We start from the raw sequence: 24,515 nt of genomic DNA, 5'->3' as shown, positions 1-24,515 counted from the left end.
GATTTTTAAAACTTCAAGTATTCTAGATGATACATGTAAGTAGATTTGTCCCACTATTACTTTGCAAGCTTTTTTTTAAAACATGAAAAATATCAATTCCATAGCAAGAGGAAAGCTGATATAAATTGCTGACAATGCTGAAGCCTACTTCAGCATTGAAGACTCAGCATTGAAGACTAAAAAGCTTTATAAGTTTAATTTCTATTTCTGATCATTTGAAATACTCTGCAATATTTCAGAATGAAAAATAATATGCAAAAACAGAGATGGCATCTGGGGGGCTGGTAACATGTGAATTCCTCTTACTGGCAGTCATACCTTGAGCTGTGGGGCTGGAGACCTGTGGCAAACAGAACCCACTGCCTGTATGTGAACAGAGTTCAAGGTATCAACCAGCGCAGCAGCTTAACTGAGCTGTTTAAAACCTGCTGAGTGGCGACCCTCTGTTCCTGTCACCACCACCTCCGTAGATCACACGGCCTGCTCAGCTAAAACCAACACTGACCCTCATCACACTCCTCCAAACACTCCTTTCAACTAAGGATGGTGTGCAAGAGATAGTGTGACCATGTACACCTACTAACAACGCCTGCTTGCTTTCTTTGTGGAGTTTTACCAAAGCCCAACTGTGTGTGTGTGTGTGTGTGTGTGTGTGTGTGTGTGTGTGTGTGTGTGTGTTGGTGGGGCGGGAGTTGTCTGTCTCTTCAGTACCAATTACAGAGGCTACCAGAATCAGCCACTACAACAACCTGTAAGTCTTAATGTCATCTGATCACCTCTATTACACTATGAAGAATTTCCAATGATCTAAGAATGCAGGGGCATTACTATGAACACATATGCAACTTCAACTGACCCAACATACACATTGTTTTGCTTGGCAAACCCACACAAAGAGAAGCATTGCCAAAATGAATCACGTGCCCCCAAATACACCAGATTCATCGAACAATTGCACTGTGCAAAAGCAATGTCTATGGATTCAGATTCCACACGATGATTTATTCTGTTAGGGCACTGCAGCGTTTAAAACTGCCAAGTCTTTCCCTCTGTTTCTTTCTAACCAATTCAAGTGCAGTCCAAGATGAAGTCACTCATCAACGTTGCTGGGGTAATGAACGAGCAGCAGAGCGGTCAGTCTCTTAGCACTGGGGATTATTAGCCAGTATTAAGTATAAACGAAAAGATGAAGCTCTTGGGAAAAGCAGAAACATCTAAGGTCAGCAGCTACTGTGCATCTACATTTCACAGCTTCGAAAAGACGTTTTCAAGTTCAGGAGGTCAGAGGGCTACATTTTAGCTCTGCCCGTCAGGATGAGATACGACCAGTGCTTTCATCACACTTCACAAATCTGGGAAATCTTTCACCACCAGCAGACCCAGGAGACACCACAGATAAAAGATCAGCATATCAGACAGTTTATAATCTCAAGATGTTGGATAATGTTCCAAATGTATTCTCCCTTCTTCTCTCACCCAACTACAACTCTCCTGGCAGACAGCCCCGGGCGACGCTGCAGCATCACAGCCTGAGAAGCGTGCCGGCCTGGGGTGTCCACACATGTGCCTGGGACTCGGGAGCCTAGAGTTGCTATTGCCTTAGAAGTCTTCAGCTGGGTCGTGCAGGATGAAGTAAAGCTCAGGGAGATGCTTTTTCCATCCATCTGGCAGCTGACGACACATTTAGTGTTCTTTATTACCCATCTGTCCCCAAGAAAATGCTGGGATTGAAGCACAGCTAATATTCCTGCAGGAGAAGTTACCAGCTGGATCGAAGGGACTCCGAGGAGCTGAGCCAGGGGAAATGGGTTGTAGGCCAAGGTCAAGGGGAAAATTAAGAATCAGCAAGATGGGCAAGGACAGAAGAGTATAGCCTAGCAAGGGCAGGATTTTTGCATTTGTCAAGGAGAAGAAGGCATGGACAAGGAAAGATGACTCTGGAGAACAACACAGCAATAAAGCTGATGAGGTAAGGGGCCAATGTGGCGGCCCTGCATCTTAATCTTCCACCTGCACAGTCAGCATCTCATACCGGTGCCAGCTCGAATCTTAGCTGTTCTGTTTCTGATCCAGCTCCTTGCTTAAGGTCTAAGAAAGCAGTGTAGCCCAAGCACTTGGCGCCCTGAACCTGCGTGTGAAACCTGGAAAAAGCTTCTGCTTCATTCTTCTCCAGGGCTGAGTATTTGCACAGCAGAGGGTGTCAGTTTCCTCTTAATCTTGGCCTATGCCAACCCCAAAATTCTCCTCTTGCTTGTCCATCGCCTTTGCTAGAACAAGTTGGAGCATTCACAGAAAACCTTAACAAAGGACAACGTAAGAAAAACATTTCCAAGGAGCTGTGCACCCTTGTCCCACAAGTCTAGTATAGCATGGCATGACCTGGCCTCCTATACTTATGACCATGAAAGACAGCTGGGCAGCTGGATGCCACTGTAGGGAAAGAGACTAAAATCTGAGCTGTCCAAAGGCCTCATTGCTAGGTAAGCATACTGAAAGCAGCCCTGCCCTTCAGAAGAGCTACATCCCCTAAACGCTAACAAAGCTAAGCTCTGATATACTAAAGGATCCAAATCCAGGGGAACACCCACTAAGGACTGGCTTGGAGGCCCCAGCCTTTAACAATTCATTCAGTAGCCTGGCTTGCTCTCGCACTGTGTCCTTGGGGACAGGGCATAGTTATGGGCACAGGCTCTACATTCAAATTCCAGCTACTGTATTCTGATCACGGGGACATTTCTCTTATCTACATAACTCACACAGTTGCCTGGCCAACCTATGTCAATCCTGGTAACACTCAGCTCTACTGCAGGCTTCCAAAGAAAACCAACAACCCCAGCCAACCATGGATGTCTGTCATTATATTCAAGTTTATGTGCTTGGTAGAACTGCTGGGCACAGAGTGTAGCCTGACTTCCAGTTTTCGTGTTCAGTACCTGCCAGCAAGCTCTTCCCAAGGTTCCCAGGAAGCGCTGCCAATGGGCATCCGCTCATCCTTTCCACCTCCAGCCTCTCCACAGGGCCAGGATTTTCACTCTTTCTTCCCAACCTTGAATGCTGCCACCTTGCTCCTTGCCCAGGCTTTCAATCCTCTCTGATACACAGCATCTGTGCCAACCTAAACCCAGGAACTCAGAGGCCAACCAGTCCTTGGAGGTCTTCCTACATCATGAACAGCAGGGCTTTTCCGCAACAATGCCACCAACTTCCTGCTGGCATGCCTGTGCTGCAGCCAGCAGAGCAGGCCCACCATGTCATGGGGGCGGGGCAGATCAGAATCACAGTGCTAAAGACAGACCGTGAAGTGATCAGCATCCCAGCCAGGAGGACACGGACACTTCACAGTCCCGAACCTCAAGGGCCAAGTCGACTTTAAGTTGCCACATTCTCTCTATGGTTTTTGTACAACTCACAAAGCTCTGGTCGGGCTCCTGATTTCTCAGCTTAAGAAGTCCTGTCTTGGGTTTACCTCCCTGTCCTTGGAGACTCCTGTGTGAGTACCTGCTAAACCATCCAGAACTATATCTTTGCTGACTTTGATATCCAATCTCTACTGTGAGTAGAACTCCCTGTTCCATCATGATGCCCCCGGCCCTGAATACAGTTGATCTTACTATCTAGAACAAAAGTCAGGAGTAATTTTTAAATAATAATTTGGCAAACCAAAAATTTATAATTAACTGAGATACAACCTATCAGTTACCCGAAAGTCTTTCAGTTTTCCAAGAATCTACTATTAGTCAGCGCCCTGGGTTTTCTACTTCATTCTGCAAACATTACTTGATCTGAATGAAACCTTGCCTCCTCTACAGGCTTTGTTGTAGACTCTCAAAGAACACGACCTTTGAGTGCCATGGGGCAGAGCTGTCTTCCTCCAAGAGGAGAGCCTGAAGAAAGCTAAGTGTGATCTGTAGAGAGAAAGGCTGCCTCCATATTTCTGTGATCTTTAAAATGTGCCCACAGCAGTGCCCATCATCTGCGATCAGAGATTAAACTTCCTGTACATGATTCCCAGCTTCAGTGCCTTCGGTGTCCCTAACAAGAAATAAACAAATTCCCAGACATGGGCACAAAGCAGGGGAAATGGTGCCAGACATCAAATTCTGCTTGCCTTTGATTTAACCTTGCTTACTTCCTGGTGAATAAAGACAAGTAAAAAAAAATAATAATAATCTATGGCCCAAATTACATTCAGGCATAGCTATGGCATCAAGGCCTTCAATGCTGCTCCGGCTTGACTTGCTCATTTCTGCCATTGTGAGTCTTTGTGGAAAGACGGTGTATCCCTATAGCCATTTAAAGAATCCAAAGAGGATAAATAGTTCCTATCCACAGACGGCAGTTCTCCACCATCAGAGAGGCCCTCTTAATTGATTACAACAAGCTATTTTAAAGGAAGACAGACGGGGGAGAACAGTACTAACACATGGTCATTATCTGTAAGCCTCTATTTTTCATGTCACTGAACAGAAAGCTCTCGTGAAGGTGGACAGGAGCTGGGGAGAGCTTCCACTGATACCCACAGGACATGTACTACAGCATAACTTGAGCAAGCGGTGGTGTTGGAAAAGCAGGTGTTTATTCCAGCAGCAATGAATACCACAGACTGCTGGGGATGACAGCAAGTGGGATGGCCACAAAGCCTGACTTGTGGAAGGGACACTCTGCACTATGGCCAGAGAACAGCATCAGGGAGGTACTCTTTTGATTCTGGCCCAGCTCCAAAGGGAGAGAAAAGAATCCCCAGCTTCTCTGGGTTTGGTTTTGCAAAAAAATAATACCTTGGCATTTCAGAGACTAAGGATCCTCACTGAACAGATGAGAGAAAGAAAACCTAGAGGCTGCTTCCGGCAGCAACGCACAGAGCCCACGGCAGAGGAGCTGGAGGGCCATCACGGAGAGCCCACCTCTCTCTCTTCAATCTGACTTGGCCTTTCATTCTCATGCTTGCTCACACATCAGCACCTCCCTTTACCTGAAAATGCCTCATCTTTAGCTCTCAGTATTAATCATAAAGTACATCATGAAGTAATTTAGTCAAACAGTATGCTACGATCATAAAGTAATTAAGTCAAAAAGTAGATGAACAATGGCACCTAATATAACATCATGGTCAAGTTTTTCAAATTCAATGAATTTTCATTCCACCAATGTGGGTGCTCTTGGGTGAGTGTATGTACAGGTATAAAGGAGCAGGTGTGTACACACAGCATTAATATGTATGTTCTTGAAACAAGACACTGTCCAGGCCAGAAGCTAAAGCCTCAACTAACAAGCAGCACTAATTGGCTAGGTGTCTCTAAGAGAAATGAGTAAGTTGATGCTTGAAGTTAACAATGGACTAAAAGAAAAGAAGAGGGCCCAGGTTACTACCAGGTAACAAGAAAGAGAAATGTTACCTGGCAGGACCTAGGGCAAGCAGGCACAAAGGTGCCCACCTGATGACCACATGGGCTGCCTGGAGAGAAACAGGAATGAGTTTCTCAAATAGTTTACTGGACAGCTTATGAAGAGACTGGCTCAGATCAACAGAGACCAGCACTAGAAGTCAGTCAATTGCTTTTGCCTTAACCCATGGTGAGACAACCTGAAAATAATTGATTCAATTAACTTCTATAATGCTGGAAAGCTATATGCATTTATCAATAACACAACAGTTCCAACCTACTATAGGGAAAATGAGTTAGAAAAGAAAATCTGAAATAGCTTATACAGTGATTTTTCATTTATTCAACTATTTTTTTTCTGGTGGTGTGTGGGGGGGTAATGTGTGACAACTAAGAAATCCATGGAAATCCTATTAAGCATGGAGAGACATAAGCAAATGTATGGAAAAAAAATGCCAAGGGGCTAGTGTGGTGCAGCACCTTAAGGTCCCATTTGGAAGGCTGGCATCCTATATCAGAGTGCCATCTGCTCCACCGGTGAACCAGCTAGTGCAACTGAGAAGGCAGAGGAAGGTGGCTCAGTCAAGCACTCCGGCCCCTACCAGATGCATAGGAAACCCAGAAAAGTTGGCCTGGATCTAGTTGACATGGCTATTTGGGGAGAAAATCATTAGATAAAAGATACTTATTCCCACCCCCCAGTCAGCCCACCCATCTCTTGGCTCTGTCAAATAAATATTTTTAAAATGCAGGAAAAATTTCAGCTTGTTTTGTTAAATATAAATAACTTCATAATAAAATAAATCTTTAATAATAGTAAAAAAAAAAAAAAAAGATTACCAGCACAGTAGCCTAGCAGCTAAAAAGTCCTTGCCTTACATGTACCAGGATCCCATATGGGTGCCGGTTGTAATCCTGGCATCCCTGCTTCCCATCCAGCTCCCTGCTTGTGGCCTGGAAGCAATCCAGGACAGCCCAAAGCCTTGGGATTCTGCACCCATGTGGACCTGGAAGAGGCTATGGGCTTATAGTTTTGGATTGGTGTAACTCCAGCCATTGCAGCCACTTAGGGAGTGAATCAATGGACAGAAGATTCCTCCTCTCTGTCTCTCCTCTTCTCTGTAGAGCTGACTTTTCAATAAAAATAATAAAACAAATCTTTAAAAAATAAAGAATTTCTGGTGTTTTGTGACAGATGAGAGCTTTGTGTCATACTACTGGCCACAGTCTACATTCTGTGAAGTTACACAAGCAAACAGACACAAAAATGGACTATTGGGGGTGAGCGCTTACCACAGCTGTTATTCAAATATCCCATATCAGAATGTCCCAGCTGGAGTCCCAGATCCACTTCCCATCCCAGGTCCCTTTGAGTGCACACCTTGGGAGGCAGCAAGTGATTGCTCAAGCACATGGGAGAGACGGACTGAGCTCTTGGCTCCCAAATTCAGCCTGGCCTAGCCCTGGTGTTTCAGGCAAATGAGAAGTGAATCAATGAAGTGGAAGATCTCTATTTCTACCATAAGTGGGGATATATGAACCCCCATTCACACACACATGTACACACACGCACAATTTTTATTCTCAGGCATTTAAATGAGTTTCCCACATGTTCACTTGGAAGCACAGACTACACAGCCCCAGGAGGCCCATCATCCCACCAGAACTGTCTAAGGAGCAGAAGGAACCAGACTTGAGGTGCTGCTTTAGAGGCATCAGGAGGCCAGGCGTGGCAGGTCCTCATTCCTTGTTCAGGCAAGGCTGCTGAGGCTCTCAGAGCTTAGTTTGCCAATGAACAACATTCTAACATTGTTTAAGAACACCTCCCAGCTTTGGAGAATGCATTCCTAATAATGGCAAATAAAAGGTCAACCAAACATACCATACCCTTTAATTCTTGCACTCACACATATGGCATTAGGTATACTTCAGCACTTTTAGTGTAGATTCCCTTATGGCCAGTTTGGTTGTTTTCACAAAGGGAACTTTCTTATTACTATTTTACTAGGCAAATTTTCTCTTGGAAGAGTAAATCAGGTCCATTGTGGTGGCGTAGCAGCTAAAGTCCTCATCTTGAACGTGCTGGGATTCCATATGGGTGCCGGTTCTAATCCCAGCAGCACCGCTTAACAGCCAGCTCTGTGTTGTGTCCTGGGAAAGCAGTCGAGCATGGCCCATGGCCTTGGGACCCTGCACTTGCATGGGAGACCTAGAAGCTCCTGACTCCTGGTTTCAGATTGGCTCAGCTTAGGCCACTGTGGTCACTTGGGGAGTGAATCATTGGACAGAAGATCTTCCTTTTTGTCTCTCCTCCTCTCTCTCTGTTTGACTTTACAATAAAAATAAATAAAGTTTTTTTTAAGAAAAGAGTAAATTACTTGGAACCATTACATCAAATAAGACTTGTCCAAATTTGACAAACTTGGTTCTACCTCAAACTACCAGTTAACTGCCTATTAAATATTATTCTTGATATTGTTAGATCATAGTCAATATCTAAATCCTAAGTTCATCACCAAAAAGATCACATTTGTCTTGTGTTATTACTTAAGAATGCAAATATTTTACTAGTATTTCATTCTATTTCAGACTTTATCTGATTTTTAAAGAATCCCAGTGTCCTCCAAGGCTTTGCCAATATAAATCATTAAGATCACAGAAAAGCTAACATTGATTACCCTTTATCACATTATGTCACTCTAACCACAAAACCATGTAGCAACTTTAGAGATGACAACATCTTAGCACAGAGGAGTTAAAGGAATTGGTCAAAATTACAAAAGGACACAGGATTCAGAGCCTGGCTCCAAATTCTAAACTCTTTCTTTTTAACTTGTTATTGTACTCAAGCTCTTAAACAAAAGCCAATTGATACACTCTTAACGAAATCACATGAACATGTGTCCTACCTTTAACCCCCTGAAACTTCCTGGGCTGGTCGGAGAAGAGCTGGAGGATTTTGTGGATTTTGGAGTGGAGAGTTGGCTGCTGGGAGTCCCATTCACTGATCAGAAAACAAAGGAGACAGAAGTTGGCATAACACAAACTCCCAGACCGCATCAGCACTAAGTACATGCATAGGACCGTTCCGACGAAGCCTCGCTTCACTTACAGCAGATGGCAAATCAGCAAGGCAAAGCAAAACAAAACATAATGTAAAAAAATCAGGCCGTGAAACTAGATTTTCAATAATAGCTGTTAACAGTGATAAAAACACATACGTAAAACATTATGGAATTTGAGATGTAAACATGAACTGCTCCATGTATACTGCTTGGTAGCAAAGATCAAAGAATGACTTGAGGTCAAGAAAGGAGTGGCTGCTCCTCATAATGGTTTGCTCTGGCTGTTCCATAATAGCCACTACCCAGTTGAAGAGCAAGCCAAGCCACCAAGAAGCTCTTATGACTTTCCCAATTCAATTCACCACAATCCAAACACCTTCCTAACCATATTCTTAGCAGAAAGGAAATATGACTGGAATCAAGAATGTAGATCCTCAGTCCAACTCCACATCCAGAGAGAAGTTCAGCGCCCAAGCCATTTTCAGCTACCATGCAACATGATGGCTGTGGCAGCACATATGCCTGAAAGTGTATGTGATCCCTGGGGAACTGAGTGTGTTGGTGAATGGCAATATTCGAATTGGCCAGCAGGGGTCTTCCAGTGCCAAAACGACTCCACTTGCTCATTCACCTCACATACCATCAGCTCTTCGAGCAGATATACATGGAACACCTTGTGGGTCACAAGGTTCCCTTGTAATATCCTCACATTTTTCCAAGGGCCATTGATGGTATCCTTTAAGTTTCCCTTTAGACAAATTATTCCTAATCCTTCCAATTTCTTCACAGTTTAGTTTTTGTTCATTAGGAGATGCTGGTAGTCCTCCATTTGCCCTTCATACGCTTCCTTGGCTGGAAGCTCATTTTGGATCCTGTGCTAGGAAGAGAATAGTCACTGCTGTTTACAGAGGCAAAGGTCCATTTGGAGCCTCTGCATCATAAACTAACTGGTCAGCCCCGTCACCGGGACTCACATTCACTCTTTATCAACTGACTCCGCTCCCGCAATCACTGCTGCACAAAGGTGCACAAAGGTGCACAAAGGTACTGGAACGCTGTTTCTATCCTGCAAAACAATTTTATTTTATTCATTTATTTTATTTTAATGTTCCACTTTATTTATTTATTAGAAAGTCAGATATACAGAGACGAGGAGAGACAAAGAGGAAGATCTTCCATTAGATGGTTCACTCCCCAGGTGGCCGCAATGGCCAGAGCTGAGCCAGTCCGAAGCCAGGAGCTTTTTCCAGGTTTCCCACACGGATGCAGGGTCCCAAGGCTTTGGGCCGTCCTCGACTGCTTTCCCAGAGCACAAGCAGGGAGCTGGATGGGAAGCAGAGCTGATGAGATTAGAACCGGCATCCATATGGGATCCCAGCACGTTCAAGGTGAGGAACTTAGCCACTATGCTATCACGCTGGGCCCAGAAAATGTATTTATTATCCCTTTCATTGCTTGCATCAACCCTCAAAACTTTTACCCAAATAAAAATCAGTATTTTTGTGGAAAGAAAAGCAAAATTAGCACGTTTTATTTAAAAGACTGTCTTATTTATTTGAAAGGCAGAGTTACAGAGAGAGAGAAAGGAAGAGAAGGGGACAGCTCTTTCTTCCTCTGGCTCACTCCCCACATGGCTGGACTCCCCACCAGGATTGGACTTGACTGGAGTCAGGAGCTTCTTCCAGATCTCCCACATGGGTGGCAGGGACCCAGGGACATAGGCCATGTTCTGCTGCTTCCACAGGTGCATTAGCAGGGAGCTGGATTGGACGTGGAGCAGCTGTGACTCCAATCAGCACTCATAGGATGTTGATGTTGCAAGCAGCGGCTTTACCCACTATACCAAAATGATGGTACCTGACCCTTCTCCCTTCCCCCTCCTTTTTCATAATCGTAAGGGAGCAATCCAATAATTATGACTGTAACACACATTAGTAAGACACAAAGCCAAATAGACAAATAAAAGTCTTTGGCTAAAGAAATTTGAGTTTCAGTTTTTGAGTGGCGGCACATGGGAAATATTTTAAAACAACTGGCAGGGATTGAAAGTTGTTTCAGTAATTTTTCAATTTCTAAACTTTAATTTTTCTAAACCACTCATTCAAGGGTTGGTTATCAGATTTTTCCTAACAAATGTTTGGGGGTATTCAGAATACAAGTCCCACAAAAAGTAATTGTACAGCTTTATAAAGCATCTCAGATTATATAAAAGCCTGGGTTATTTCCAACTCATTTAAATTTTAACTATTTTTATTATTCATTTCTTTAAAAGGTGGAGTGCAGAGATTTTTTTGCATTAGGGAAATTATTCACATACCATCTTGGGAGATGAGGTCCAATGTGCACTTTAAAATTGCCCAAAGTCATGCGACACCAAGTGTGGATGGTGACAGAGCATCAGTGCAGCTTTCTCAGTCTCCCCAGTGTGAACCACACTGTGGGAGATGCTGACGGCGGAAGAGACGGTGGGGGTTCAGGAGTCAGGGGTCCATGGCAAATCTGTCCCTTCTGTTTAATTTCAATGTGTATCTGAAACTGCTCGGTGTGGGGAGTGGGGGATGCAGAGTCTTTCAAAACTACCTAAAGGAGATCCACAGCATGTGGAGATTACTGTGAGTGATAACCTGGTAAGCTTGGTGTGAGTTGAGACTGAACTATGCATTCTCCTCTCCCTCCCTCACAGTGCCCTGGGCAAGTCACTAGAGAACAGCAGAATTTGGGCCAGGTTCTTGGGTGCCTGCCATGCATGTCTCCAAATGAAGTAACCCACTCGGCTTCGGCCAGGTCCAGCTTGGCCACTTAGGGGAGTGAGCCAATGGAAGGAGGATTTTTCTCTGTCTCTCTTGTCTCTGGAATTCTTCCAAAACATAAATCTTACAAAACTAAGTCCTGTTAGCAGTCACTGCAGTCAGCTACCTCGCTGAGCGCAAAGGCTGCCTGAAAACCATGCTGGAGAAGGGAACAGAGAAGAAAGATCAGCTTTTGCAGCTGGAAGGCTCCAGGAAAGACTCATCTCCTCCCACTCACTCCCTGCTCAAGCAGGGTTTCCGAATAAAACTCACTGTCAGGGATTTAACTGGTGTCGATCATGTGCCCACATGTTCCCCAAAAAACCTGTGATCCCACATAGCCCTCCAAGCTCACAACAGTCTTGGGAAAGTGTTCTCTATTTGTCATTTATTTGTATATTCCTTCTGAGATCAAGGGAGGCTAAACAGGAACCTGGCCAGTGCCACAGGGAGCTGCCACCCCTCACTGTGGCTGCCTCGCGGGCTGGCAGAATACGCCAACACCATTACACTACACACTGTCTTTCCTCTTCCAAATTTTTTAGGTCCACCCATCATACTCAGGTAAGAGCTACACTTGAGTGCTTTCTAACATGTTTGTTCTAAATATTTTATTTTGGAGGACTACAAAAGGTTTACAAGCTAGAAAGGGCAGGGCTGGCATTTAATTCAGTGGTTAAGCAGCTGACTGGGACAGCCACACCCCATATCATTGTACCTGGAGAGTTCAAGTCCAAGGCCCGTTCCTGATCCTTGAAAGGAAGCAGGTGATAGCTAAGGTAGTCGGGTTTCTAACACCCATTTGAAAGACCTGAGTTTCTGGTTCCCAGCTTTGTGCAAGCAACTGAGGAGTGCACTAACAGCGATGAGTTCTGCCTCTCTTCCTCTAAAGTAAAAATTTCAAACTCTCTTTTAAAAAAATCAACAAAACCTAAGAATTGTTTTAAATATATTTTTTAATTATTACTTGAAAGAGTTACAGGAAAGAGGGAAAGACAGAGACCTTTTGTCTGTTGCTTCACTGCTCAGATGGTCACAATGGATTGGGCTGGACCATGCTGAAGCTAGGGGCCTATAACCTCTTCTGGGTCTCCCACACGAATGCTGGGGCCTGAGCACTTGTGCCATCTTCCACTGCTTTCCTAGGCACATTAGCAGGGAGCTGGATCAGAAATAGAGCAGCTGGGACTTGAAATGGTGCCCATATGAGATAATTTACCGGCCCAAGGGTTTTCTGAAAAGACACACATTATCCAGATTATTATCTCTGTGTGTATGTGACATTCTCTTTAGCTCTTTTGGTTGGGTTTTGTTCAAGGCTTTAGTTGATCACTCAAAGCCCTACCTGTATCCCCTGATTGAAAAAAAAAAAAGACAATATTACGCTACCAAATTAACAGCTCTGTTTGAACTTCTAATTAGTCCCAAGAAGCATTTAAAGTGGGAACAGGTACTAAAGCAGCTTTTGCAGCCAAGTAATACTCCTAGGTGCTGAGACTTTCACAAACACAAAACTCTCCTGTCAGGGGAAGTGGAGAGAAGACGCCCCCTAGAGGAAAATGGCAGCTGTCTGCACAACCACATTCAAACCACAGCTGGAACTATAGCCCACGGAGCCCTTGACTGCTGTTAAGGAAGAGCATTTGCATTCTGAAATGTGATTTTCAGTGTTTTGCAATTTTGATGAGGCTGTGAGGTCTATTAACTCAAATATAGACCTAACTGAACATTTTGCAAACTTGAATGTTTTGAATTTCCTTGATCAGGTTCTAAGGATCCCAATAAAAGAATGACTTTTTAGGGCTGGCACAGTGATTCAACAGCCTAATCTTCTGCCTTGCAGTGCCAGCATCTCTTAGAGGCACCAGTTCTACTCTCAGCTGCTCCACTTCTGATCCAGCTTTGCTGCTTACGGCCTGGGAAAACAGGGGGCTCAAGCCCTAGGACTCCTGCACCCATGTGGGAAACCCAGAAAAGTCCTGGCTCCTGGCTTTAGATTAGCTCATTAGCAGATGGAAGACTGCATTGCTCCTTCTCTCTGCATATGTACCTTTCAAATAAGATAAAAGTCAGTCTTCAAATAATAATTAGGATGACTGATACAGTTTCTGGCCTACTTCATGGAACAGTTGCTCTGCAGGGCAAATGTGACTGTAAATTCAGTATGTAAACTTTCCTCTTGGATCCAGGGCAGAGATGGAGAGGTAGACAGAGCTGAAGTCATCATAAGTTGATTTTCAAACCATGCTCCCTATTTGTGTCTAATTATTTTGGTGATGGGATATTTATAAATATACCACCTAGGGCCTGGCGGCTAAAGTCCTCACCTTGAATGCGCTGGGATCCCAAATGCGCGCTGGCTCTAATCCCAGCAGCCCCGCTTGCCACTGAGCTCCCTGCTTGTGGCCGGGGAAATTTGTCAAGGACGGCCCAAGGCCTTGGGACCCTGCACCCACATGGGAGACCTGGAGAAGCTTCCTAGCTCCTGGCTTCAGATCGGCGCAGCACTGGCTGTTAGTCATTTAGGGAGTGAATCACTGGACGGAAGATCTTCCTCTCTGTCTCTCCTCCTCTCTGTATATCTGTCTTTCCAATAAAATAAATAAATCTTTAAAATATATAAATGAATATATCATCTAAAACAAAAGCTAGGATCCTATAAAACTTACATCTATCTGTCACGTAAGCCCAGACCATGCACTATTGACAATTTCATATGATACCAGCTTTCCCAGTTTTGAGATAAAGTTAATAGCACAGTTTAAAATGAGGTTGATGACAGAGATATTTTTGCTTAAAATACTCATATTGGGCCTGGCACAGTAGCCCAGTGGCTAAAGTCTTCGTCTAGCACATACCAGGATCCCATATGGGCACTAGTTCATGTCTTGGTAGCCCCATTTCCCATACAGCTAGCTCCCTGCTTGTGGCCTGAGAAAGCAATGTAGGATGGCCCAAAGCCTTGGGACCCTGTACTTGTGTGGGGAGAGCTGGAAAGAAGTTCCTGACTCCTGGTTTCAGACCGGCTCAACTCCAGCAGTTGTGGTCACTTAGGGAGTGAATCAGAGGATGGAAGATCTTCCTCTCTGTCTCTTATCCTCTCTGCATATCTAACTTCCAATAAAAATAAATAAATCTTTAAAAAACACTCATATTTTCAACTGTCATTTTTTGAGTATGTCACGTCAAGTCATGTTACGACAATAACTGTTGGACAACGGGAAAAAGGAGTAGTATTGTCTCCTTATCTCAGAACTGTACCCTGCATTGGTTATAATAAAGTATTCTGAATGTTAAAACTTCGGTTCCTAAGCACTTAACCTCAGGGACGAGGGCAGTGAGGGCAGAAGAATACAACTTTCAAACCATGAGCCTTTTTTAGTTTCAGAAATCTTCCCCAACTACCTGGGAGACAGACCCTTGAGACAAGAGGCCTCCTGACTACACACAGATTGGCCCTTGGCCATCTTCTGACAGTAGTTGGTTCTCTCATTGACAAAAACGCTGGAAGCATGCTGCTCATCAGGAAGCATTTTGTACTGGACAGACATACACAGGAACAAGCCAGAAACAGCCACAGAAACAGAGCAACAGGAAACAGAAATGTGGCAGAAGACACGAACAAAAGCCCAGCAGAGCGACAAAGCCATACAAAGCATGGCTCACCTGGGGACTTGGCTGCAGAATAGGCACTGGAGTAGTGGCCAGCCCTCTTTACTGCGCATATGCAGAGTGTACAGAGGGGGGAGACAGGAAGACAGAGGTTACTCAGCAGGTTGACGTGTGGACGTGAGAAGAAGGGGTGAAAACACCTGTCGTAGACATGCTCAGCGGGAGCAGGCTGTGTTCACAAACCTCGTGTGCAAGGTCTGATGCTCAAGATGGTGTTTGCTGATACCATGTTCCCACGTCCCAGGGTTTCCATGTGCAAAACCACAGTGGTTTGCAATTCTTCCCTTAGTGGGAAATAGTGTCAGCAAAACTAAATTACTATAAACAAATCCACAGTCAATATTTATAGATATTTATAGATACTGAAAACTTTTTAAAACGATATCTCAACAGGCAAAAATAGGACAAATCTATATAACTTATAGGTAGGCCTTACCCCTAAACAAAGTGCTACTTTCCAACTACAATCAGTGCCATTATCATACTGTCCAATGAATGGAAGGCCAGTGTAAATTTATCAACATATTTCTCTGTGTGTATGTATGTTTGCATGTGTATGTGTAGAAAAAAGGGGACTGAAAGAAGTTGACATAATTAAAAGTGCAGTTGTTATCAAATTATGAACCACATCTGTGTAAATACCAGAAGACACTAGCTAACATGTCAGAACAACTAGTCTAACTTTGGCAAGCAGGAGTTGTCCTGGCATCTGGCGTAAACAGCCTGTGGCTCATAAGGAAGAAAGAAAGAGAGCAGTTCCCCTCAGAGCCTTCCCCACTTTCCCACCAACTACCTGAAGCTGGAGATTTGCTGCGACGTGAGGGCCCAGGGCTCTTGGATCCAGAGTACTTAGCAGCTGAGGATCGTGAGTAAGATGACTTCAGGACCCGACATTCTAGGACAAAAATGAAGTCTGTTTAATACATCTGGAATAACATAGACTACACATGAGTGCAGTATACCACACAGAACCATTACCTGATCATTTGTAACCATTCCAAAAGCACATCTGAGGTTATCTTTGGTTAACATTTAAAAAAAAAAAATACATCATTTCAGAGGCAGAGGAGAAACATTTCCCACGCAGTGGTTCACCCCTCAAATGCTGGCATGGGCATGGAGCCAGGGACTCAATCCCAATGTCCCACATGGGTCGCAGAAAGCGAACACTTCAGACATCACTGCTATGTCCGGGGACCTGGGTCCTGGTTACAGAACTCAGGCACTCCAATATGGAATTCAGCACTTTTAATCCCTAGGCCAAATGTCTGCCCCCTTCTGTTAGCACTGACAGGTAAAGACTACATTTCCCGGTCCAGTGCAAGAGCCCAGTGGCTAAATTCTTACCCTGCATGTGCCAGTATCCCATGTGGGCACTAGTCCACGTCCTGGATGCTCTGCTTTCCATCCAGCTCTCTGCTTGTGGCCTGGGAAAGCAGCAGAGGACGGCCCAAAGCTTTGGGACCCTGCACCCACATGGGAGACTGAGAAGCAGCTTCTGGCTCCTGGCTTCAGACCAGCTCAGCTCTGGCCATTTCAGTCACTTGGGGAGTGAACCAGCAGACTCAAGATCTTTCCATCTTTCCTTTGCTCTGTAAATCTGCCTTTCCAATAAAGAAAAAACAAAGACTACAATTTCACTGTCCTCTCTGAGACCGTTCAAGGCCACCAAAACCTTGTGTGAAGTCCAGTGCCAATTCTCCCTGGGCCACCAGCTCAGTGCCATGTCAGCATATACTGCCGAGTACTGGTAAACAGGATATATCACATTTAAATCCCAAGAAGCCAGATACCTTGGTGTCTGTTTATCCCTCACCCGGTGGCCAGGAAACCACACTTTCAAGTGGACAGCACAGGAACTGCCCAGCTATTTCCTGCTTGGTTGGGAGACCAGCAATTGGGAAAGGTCTTTTGCCCATTCTTGCCCCAAGAGGAGTCAGGGAATCTTTAAATCCCAAGACAGGGATGCTGCACACCCATGTGGGAGACCCGGAAGATGTTCCTCACTTCCGACCAGCTCAGCTCTGGCCATTGCACCCACTTGGGAAGTGAAACAATGGATAGAAGATCTTTGTCTTTCTTTCTATAAATCTGTCCTTCTAATAAAATAAATGTTAAAAACAAAAACAACCCCTTCCTACACCCAAGACACTTCCTGAAATCCTGGTGTCTCTCCCTCTCCCCTTTCAAGAGGCACACCATCTCCCAGATCTTTCCCAATAGGTGCTCTCCCCTTCCTTCTCCTGTCATGTTCACCTCGCAAACAGAACTTTTCTGTCTGCAACTGATTCTTGTTTTTTATTTCTATACTAAGTCAAGGAAAGAATCTATGGAGCTTTGCTCCATAATTACTCCTTTTAAGGAGTTATTGGAATATCCCACCCTGGACCCAGCGCCATTTCTTCTTCCTCACAGCTCACGAAATTCACGCCAGTCCAGCCATCCACCAATCAGATGTAACCTGGCATTCCACCTGAGCATCCCACCCCCAATCTTCCAGCCCCTTTCCCAACCCCACCCACTCACCAATCATCCCCAGGCATTCACCTGCAGGCACCAATCCCCTGGGGCCTGCCCTCAATCCCTCCCAATCCCCGCCCCCACACCTTACAGACAAAAAGGCCCCGAGGTGCGGCATTTCTCTCTTCTTCCGGCCTCCCTTCCCCTTCCCCTTGTAAAGAACCAGCTTGGGAGAATTAGCTGCGCATAATAATATGGTAATTGTACTATGAACTAGAACTCTAACCCTTTTTAAATAACACTCCTTAATTACTTAATTGCCTAATTTGGGAAGGGACTGGGACTGTGCCTTAGGAACCCATTAATGCTTTATTTCTTACCTTCCCAAAGTATTTTACATCAAAATAAGGAGGGGCTGGCACAGTGGCTCAAGAGACTAATTCTCCACCTGCAGCGCCAGCATCCCATTTGGTACCATTTTAGTCTTTGCTGTTCACTACCCATCCAGCTATGGACTAGAAAGGCAGTAGAGGATGGTTCAGATCCTTGGGCCCCTGCACCCATATGGGAAACCCAGAAGAATCTCCAGGTTCCTGGCTTCAGAATGGCTCAGCTTCAGCTGTTGCAGCCATTTGAGGATGTGAATCAGCAGATGAGAGATCTTTCTCTGTCTCTCCTTCTCTCTGTAAATCTGCATTTCAAATAAAAATAAATAAATCTTAAAAAAAAAAAAGGCAAACTAGCTTTAAACAATACTTTCGGTCTTCCATGAACCACCAAATAAAACACTGTTTAGAGAACCAAAACAAGTGCAGCTAATCTCATTTGAATAATTAAGAACATGGCTTTGAAGCTGTTCAGATTTATGGTTGAATCATGGTTTTGACATTTTTTAACTGGAGGACTTGGGTGAGATCCTAAACTTCAGGGTTTTTTTTTACCTTAAGAAACTGGGATGCAAATAAAATATGTACACCAACTCATTATCAGGGCTAAATTAGATAACATATTGTCTGTAATTTACTTTCAAATACTGCAATTTATGCAGGAAGATTGAAAGGTGAGTTACTTTTCATCTGTATCCCAGAAGCAGTAAATTAACATGTGAAATACACTAATCAGGAAAATACACACCAGGGGAGGTTGGTTAGCATTTTGGAATAGTAATCAAAGTTGGCTGACTTAATTAGCATTATGGATGCTAAAGGTGTTCCATTGTTGAAAGGTGTGCTGTGTGGGAAGGTTGGATGCATTTTAAAGGCATGGCCTCAGACCTCTGTTTTATGAGATGTAAACACAGCTAATACCCTAAAACTAAAGAGAGACTATTCTTCACCCCCACCCCACCCCACCCAGTCTGCCAGGAGTCAGGATGGATGCCTGGCCCACATCTAGCTCTTGGTTTTGTTACTTCACTGAAATTAGGCCAGTTGAGTTCTAGGACATTTAAATGGATTGCTAATGCATGATGTTCTCAAAAGCCTAAAGGGCACAGAATTGGGATGTAATCAACATTACAGATTTTTTTTTTCAATCTTTGGCTCCTGGTGCGTAAACCCTGGGATGGAATGAGGTCCATGACTTGGCTTTCACCACATAACAGTAGCGGTGTAGTAAGAACAACAAAACATCAGGAGAAGACACATATTACTATGTGGTGGGCACCCTTCTAACCACAAGGCATATTAACTCACATTAAACCTCATGAAACAGTGGTTGTGAGGAGCAACTCGAATATCCTCCCAAGACTGATAAGACCCCCGCCACTTTGGACTCTGGGCCATTTTACATAGTGTTTCCCCTAGGTCTTGGTTTCCAGTTCATGCCTTTTAGGTTAAAAGGCAAAAATTCCAAACAATTATCAGCCCCACTTTGCAGGAGGTTAATTAAAATCAGAAATAAGTGGGAAAAAACGAATATCCCTATCTCTATCCGAGCCAATCATTACAAAACAAAACAAAAAACCATAATTGATAAAGTGATAACATACACATCTTAAAGCAATGAGTACAATGCTTGGGCACACATAGTAAGTGCTAAATAAATGTATAATTTATTTAAAATTTTTCATTTGTTGGAACAGCAGAGACAGACAGATCTCCCATTCACTGCTTCACTCACAAATATCTCCAGTATCTGGGGCAGGGCCAAATTTAAACCAGGAGCCTGAAACCTGATGTCCTCCTACACTGGCAGCAGGGATCCATGCATTTCAGCTCTTGCCTACTGCTTCTCGGAGTGAACACAAGCAGGAAGCTGGAATTAAAAGTTGGAACTTAAATGAACTCTAAAGTGTTCCACCTCTACACACCAGGGATGTCCTTAGACATCTGAACCATTGTGTTTTATTACTGTTATCATTTCAGTAAGTTAGAACCATTTAATTTCAAAATACATGGCATAATAATACACAGTATGTGCATTAAAACGTTTGTGGAAAAATGGATAAAAGGATGTTTATTTTGAAGCAAAAAGATCTGAAATCCATGCATCGCTTTTTTATAATATGCATTTTCTGCTTTAAGAAGTTTGAGCTGCAATGGCCAGAGCTGAGCTAATCCGAAGCCAAGAGCCATGAGCTTCTTCTGGGTCTCCCACACAGATGCAAGGGCCCAAGGTTTGGGCCATCCCCTATTGCTTCTCCAGGCTACAAGTAGGGAGCTGGTTGGGAAGTGGAGCAGCCAGGACATGAACCAATGCCCACACATGATCTGAGTGTGTACAAGGTGAGGATTTAGCCACTTAGCCATTGTGTGGGGCCTGAGATTTAAGAGGCAGACAGAAAGTACCCATCCATTGGTTCAATTCAAAAATATCCACAATAGTTGGGCTATCTTAGGCCACAAGAGAAAGCTGGGGCCTCAATCTAGTTCTCCCTGGTGGTGGTGAGAGCTCCAGCTACTTGAGCCTGAGTTGCTGCCTCTGACAGTCTGCATTAACCAGAAGCTGGAATCAAATTCAGGAGAACATCACTCAGGTACACTGATATTGGACACAGCTGCCTTAGCAAGTGTCTTAATTACTAGGCCAAAAGCCCATTCCACGTAATTTTTCGAAATCCAATTTTATTATATGTATATGAACACATTGCTAATACTATGTTGCCAAATTCCCTCTCCTCTGTGAAATGTGATGGATGTATGATTTTCATTTGGTCTAAGGAGGGAAGTGTCCTTACCATCAGCTACAGCACTGAGTCCTAGAGAAGTAAGTTTAGTCACTGAAAACAGTACGGTAAAGCAATATTCCAGAGTTAAAAACATATTTAAAACCACATCTGAAAAATTTCTTTAATTTTCTCTCTATTTTTTTTCACTTTCACTGAAACAGTCCAACTGCTAGTTGAAAACTCCAATTTCTTCCCAAATTCAGGAAAAGAAGTTTTAAAACATACATTTGGGGCCAGATTCAGTAGCCTAGTGGTTAAAGTCCTTGTCTTGAATGCGCCGGGATCCCTTATGGGTGCCAGTTCTAATCCTGGCGGCCCCACTTCCCATCTAACTCCCTGCCTGTGGCCTGAGAAGGCAGTCGAGCACGGCCCAAAGCCTTGGGACCCTGCACCCGTGTGGGAGACCTGGAAGAGGCTCCTGGCTTCAGATCGGCTCAGCTCTGACCATTGTAGCCACTTAGAGAGTGAGTCATCAGATGGAAGACCTTCCTCTCTGTCTCTCCTCCTCTCTATATCTGACTTTCCAATAAAAATAGATAATTATTTAAAAAACTATCATTGAAATACTTTTTCAAAATAGATTAAAAATGTGTGTCATTAAAAAGTTACAAAACAACATCAAAGCTGAGATACTCGTAAGAGCGTGTAGCTATTACACTTCTAACATTTATCTGTTGGATGCCCAGCACCACTCATGCGTTTAAGGTGGCAGATTCAGTCACCACTCTGAATGCGCACAGGAAATCCATTTCAGAGGCAAGCAATACAGTAAGAACAGATGGAACTAAACTGCTAAAAATGGAATAATCTGAATTAGGTGTTGGGCTTCTCCCTGTCCCTCTTTCTTCCTAACAACTAGGATAGCTTTCATTTTATTCTGTATTTTCAGTATTTCCAAAAGAGTATCTTATGGGCAGCCGTTTGGCCTGGTAGTTAAGAAGCCAACTGGAGCACCTGCAATCCATATCACAGTGCTTGGGTTCAAGTCCCATTCCAACTTCCTGTTAGCGTGTCCCCCTGGGAAGCTGCAGTTGATGGCTCAGGTAGTTGGGTTCATGCCCATCACACGGGAGACCTGGGCTGTGTTTCCAATGGCTTCACCTTGGTCCAACTGGGCCACCGTGGACATTGAAGGATAAGCTAGTGATGGAACCATTCTCTCTCAAATACAAATAATTATTAAAGCACAGCCATGTTATAAATCACAAAATAACAAAAAGAGGGCTTCAAGTGGGCATGGGAGGAGTGATTCAGGATGCAGAGTTGTAAAACAGACAAACAACAAAGACTACTACCAATGCATCTTCCTTCCAAACTCTGTCATGTAAACATGTACCACTGGACGAAATCCCAAGCTTTGGTCAATGAGCTGCCTTACCACTGTGGTCCAGGACAAAGTCATCTTGTGCGTAACGGAATTTTTCAGGTCCACATGCAATAAATACGTCATCATCACCAAAAAAATCTTGCAGACAAGTGACCTGGAAAAAAAATCATCCCCCCCCAAATTAAAAACCTTAGAAGTGTAATAAAACATTTATAAAGTACAAGTTCAAGCCTTGCCCATGATGTTCAGGAGCAACAGAAAGCTGTTGAATACCACACAACATTCCTTCACAGAGCACTCACACAATTTCTCTTCAGCAGAACCAACGGTTCATGGCAAGCACAAAGATGTCTATTTTAAAGGTGAAATCAATCATGTGCATGCAAGGATACGAAGGCTGTGGCGTAGTGGGTTAAACTGCAAATTACGATAGCAGCATCCCGTATCAGAGTGCCAGTTCAAGTCGCAGGTCCAGGCACTTGCTATTCGTGTGGGAGACCCAGACAGAGCTCCAGGTTCCAGGCTTCAGCCTGACCCAGCTTCTGCCATGCATTCTTTTGGTTGGTACACCAGGGGATGGAATCTCTTTTCCTCCTTTCCCTTTCCCATGCTCCCCTTCTCTCTTCTGTCACTTTACCTTTCAAATAAATGAATTCTAAAAATTCAAAAACTGATGCACACAAGGTTATGTAATTCTTCTCCGTCGTTTCCCCATGGACAAATGGCAAAGCTGGGGTTGATGGAAGCCTCTTGCTTCATTGTTCTCAGTCTGCCTCCCACTGTCCCCTCACAACTCCAATCCCCCAGGCTTTTGGACTTAGCTTCTCAGTATCCCAGGTACTGTGTGTGTGTGTGTGTGTGTGTGTGTGTGTGTGTGTGTGTGTGTGTGTGTGTGTGTGGACTTAGCTTCTCAGTATCCCAGGTACTGTGTGTGTGTGTGTGTGTGTGTGTGTGTGTGTGTGTGTGTGTGTGTGTGTGTGTGTGTGCATTTCCCAGAACTAATACAGGAAAATGCCTGGACTGGTATCTGACAACTAGGGCTCAGAATGTTCATTCTCATCCCCAACTTCATCACCACCAAGATCAGAAGGTGAGCCCTGCAGCTAATGAGGCTAACACCAAGAGCTCTTCAAGGCCCTGCACCTGTAAGTGTGGTCTTCATTACATACTCCTATTTCCGGCATCCCTCCCAACACTGATCAGTTCCAGATCCCCCCAGAGTCCACACCTACCCCACTAAGCACCTTCACCCAGCAGTCAACAAGAACCAGCTTTCCAAGAACTTGGGCACAGAAAGAATACTTTCATGCTCACCAGTTGAAGTGGCAACCCAAGAGGGAGGTGCAGGCATGGCTAGACAGAGTGGCACCTGCTGGCAAATGTATGGGCTGGATAGTGGGGCTGGTTGGGTTGAACTAGACTTCAATTACCATTGACATGTATGAGAGCCAAATGGGATGTGGGACAGACTGGACCAGTCTGCTGGACACACTGGCAAGCATGGGAACCAGAGCATGGGGCAGGCCTGGTAGGGGTTATTGTGGGTTGCTTCGACTGGCTGTAGCTCCCACTGGTTTGCATGACGGCCGAGTGTGTGGTGGGCAGAAATGGGCTGAATTGCAACACCCACTAATTTGCATAGAAGACAGGGCTGGAGACAACTGATCCAGCAATTGCAACTAACAGTGTGCACCAAGGCTGATTTAGGCAACTGCCCGTGCCAGACCCTGTATTGGCAAGCACACACAAGAATCAGGTCTGGGATACCTCATATGAAGTTTCTTTGGGGATCTCAGAACCCCAACCATGGAGAGAATTGCAGGTTCCATGGTCTGACCGTGGAGGTCTGACTGTGCAGTGCATGTGTCAGAGCTGAACCTCCGCAGTGGCTTAGACGGAGCAGTGGACAGCATATCCAGGTGCACATGGAGGATATAGTAGTACACTGGAGCCTGCAGAGGACACCTGGTATCATAACAGAGGACAGAGAACAGAACAACTTGATCAACTACTCCAGCCAAGTGTTGGCAGTGAATATCTGGGCAAATGAAGACTCTAAGGTGGACTATGTCAATCAGCAGATTCTGGAGAGATTTCATTGTGCTTGGAGTGGGAGATGGGAGGCAATTCAGAACTGTTGAACTATTGAAGCTTATGAGCAGGACTCTCAGAGCATGCCCCACACTCGGGATCCTGGGGTGGTGTCGGTTAGCTCCCCTCCATCTCAGGGTGCAGAGGCCTTTGGGAGGCTGGGTGTGGCTTCTCTGCTGTCTATCCCTTCCCCCAGATACAGGAATGAAAAAAAGACTACGTGGAAATAATGGTCTCACCCACCTTCCTGTAGCCAGCCCTTAATTCTTATCATCCTAATCAACTATGTAAAAATCATCAAAAATAGAAATAATTACAAAAAAAAGAGAACACTTTCACCTCGTATTCAACGGACTATGTAAGAGTTTGTTGCGGGGTGCGTGCGAGATCACGCCAGGCATGTCTAAGGTTTATTAAGGAGTCTTTATTAACCAAGCTTGGTGATAATAGAGCACAATAGCAAATCACAAGTTCATATGGCAGTCCAACCAAACATAATCCAACCAAACATAACCCCAAGGGGAACAAATGGTCATTTCCCTCAAGTCCATCTGTTAA

The 24,515-nt window shown here is 44.4% G+C and overlaps 1 protein-coding gene across 5 annotated transcripts in view; it reads right to left on the bottom strand.

Annotated features, from left to right (window-relative positions):
- The window catches only part of DCLK2 (doublecortin like kinase 2), a 168,475-nt gene that overhangs the window by 38,807 nt on the left and 105,153 nt on the right, over window positions 1-24,515 (bottom strand). For 2 of the 5 annotated variants that reach the window (XM_040966554.1, XM_040966558.1), the window contains exons 3-6: window positions 21,918-22,020; window positions 15,704-15,805; window positions 14,905-14,955; window positions 8,294-8,388 (exon numbers count right to left, since the gene is read on the bottom strand). In XM_040966554.1, coding sequence (XP_040822488.1) covers window positions 8,294-8,388; window positions 14,905-14,955; window positions 15,704-15,805; window positions 21,918-22,020 — 351 coding nt within the window. Of the gene's footprint in view, window positions 1-4,236; window positions 4,240-8,293; window positions 8,389-14,904; window positions 14,956-15,703; window positions 15,806-21,917; window positions 22,021-24,515 lie in introns of all 5 variants that reach the window. The other 3 variants (XM_040966555.1, XM_040966557.1, XM_040966556.1) reach the window with 3 other exon arrangements.

The sequence above is a fragment of the Ochotona curzoniae genome, unplaced genomic scaffold, assembly GCF_017591425.1.
Source record: "Ochotona curzoniae isolate NIBS_2020 unplaced genomic scaffold, NIBS_Ocur_1.0 scaffold_4506, whole genome shotgun sequence".
NCBI lineage: Eukaryota > Metazoa > Chordata > Mammalia > Lagomorpha > Ochotonidae > Ochotona > Ochotona curzoniae.
This window is presented reverse-complemented; position numbering and strand designations above follow the sequence as displayed.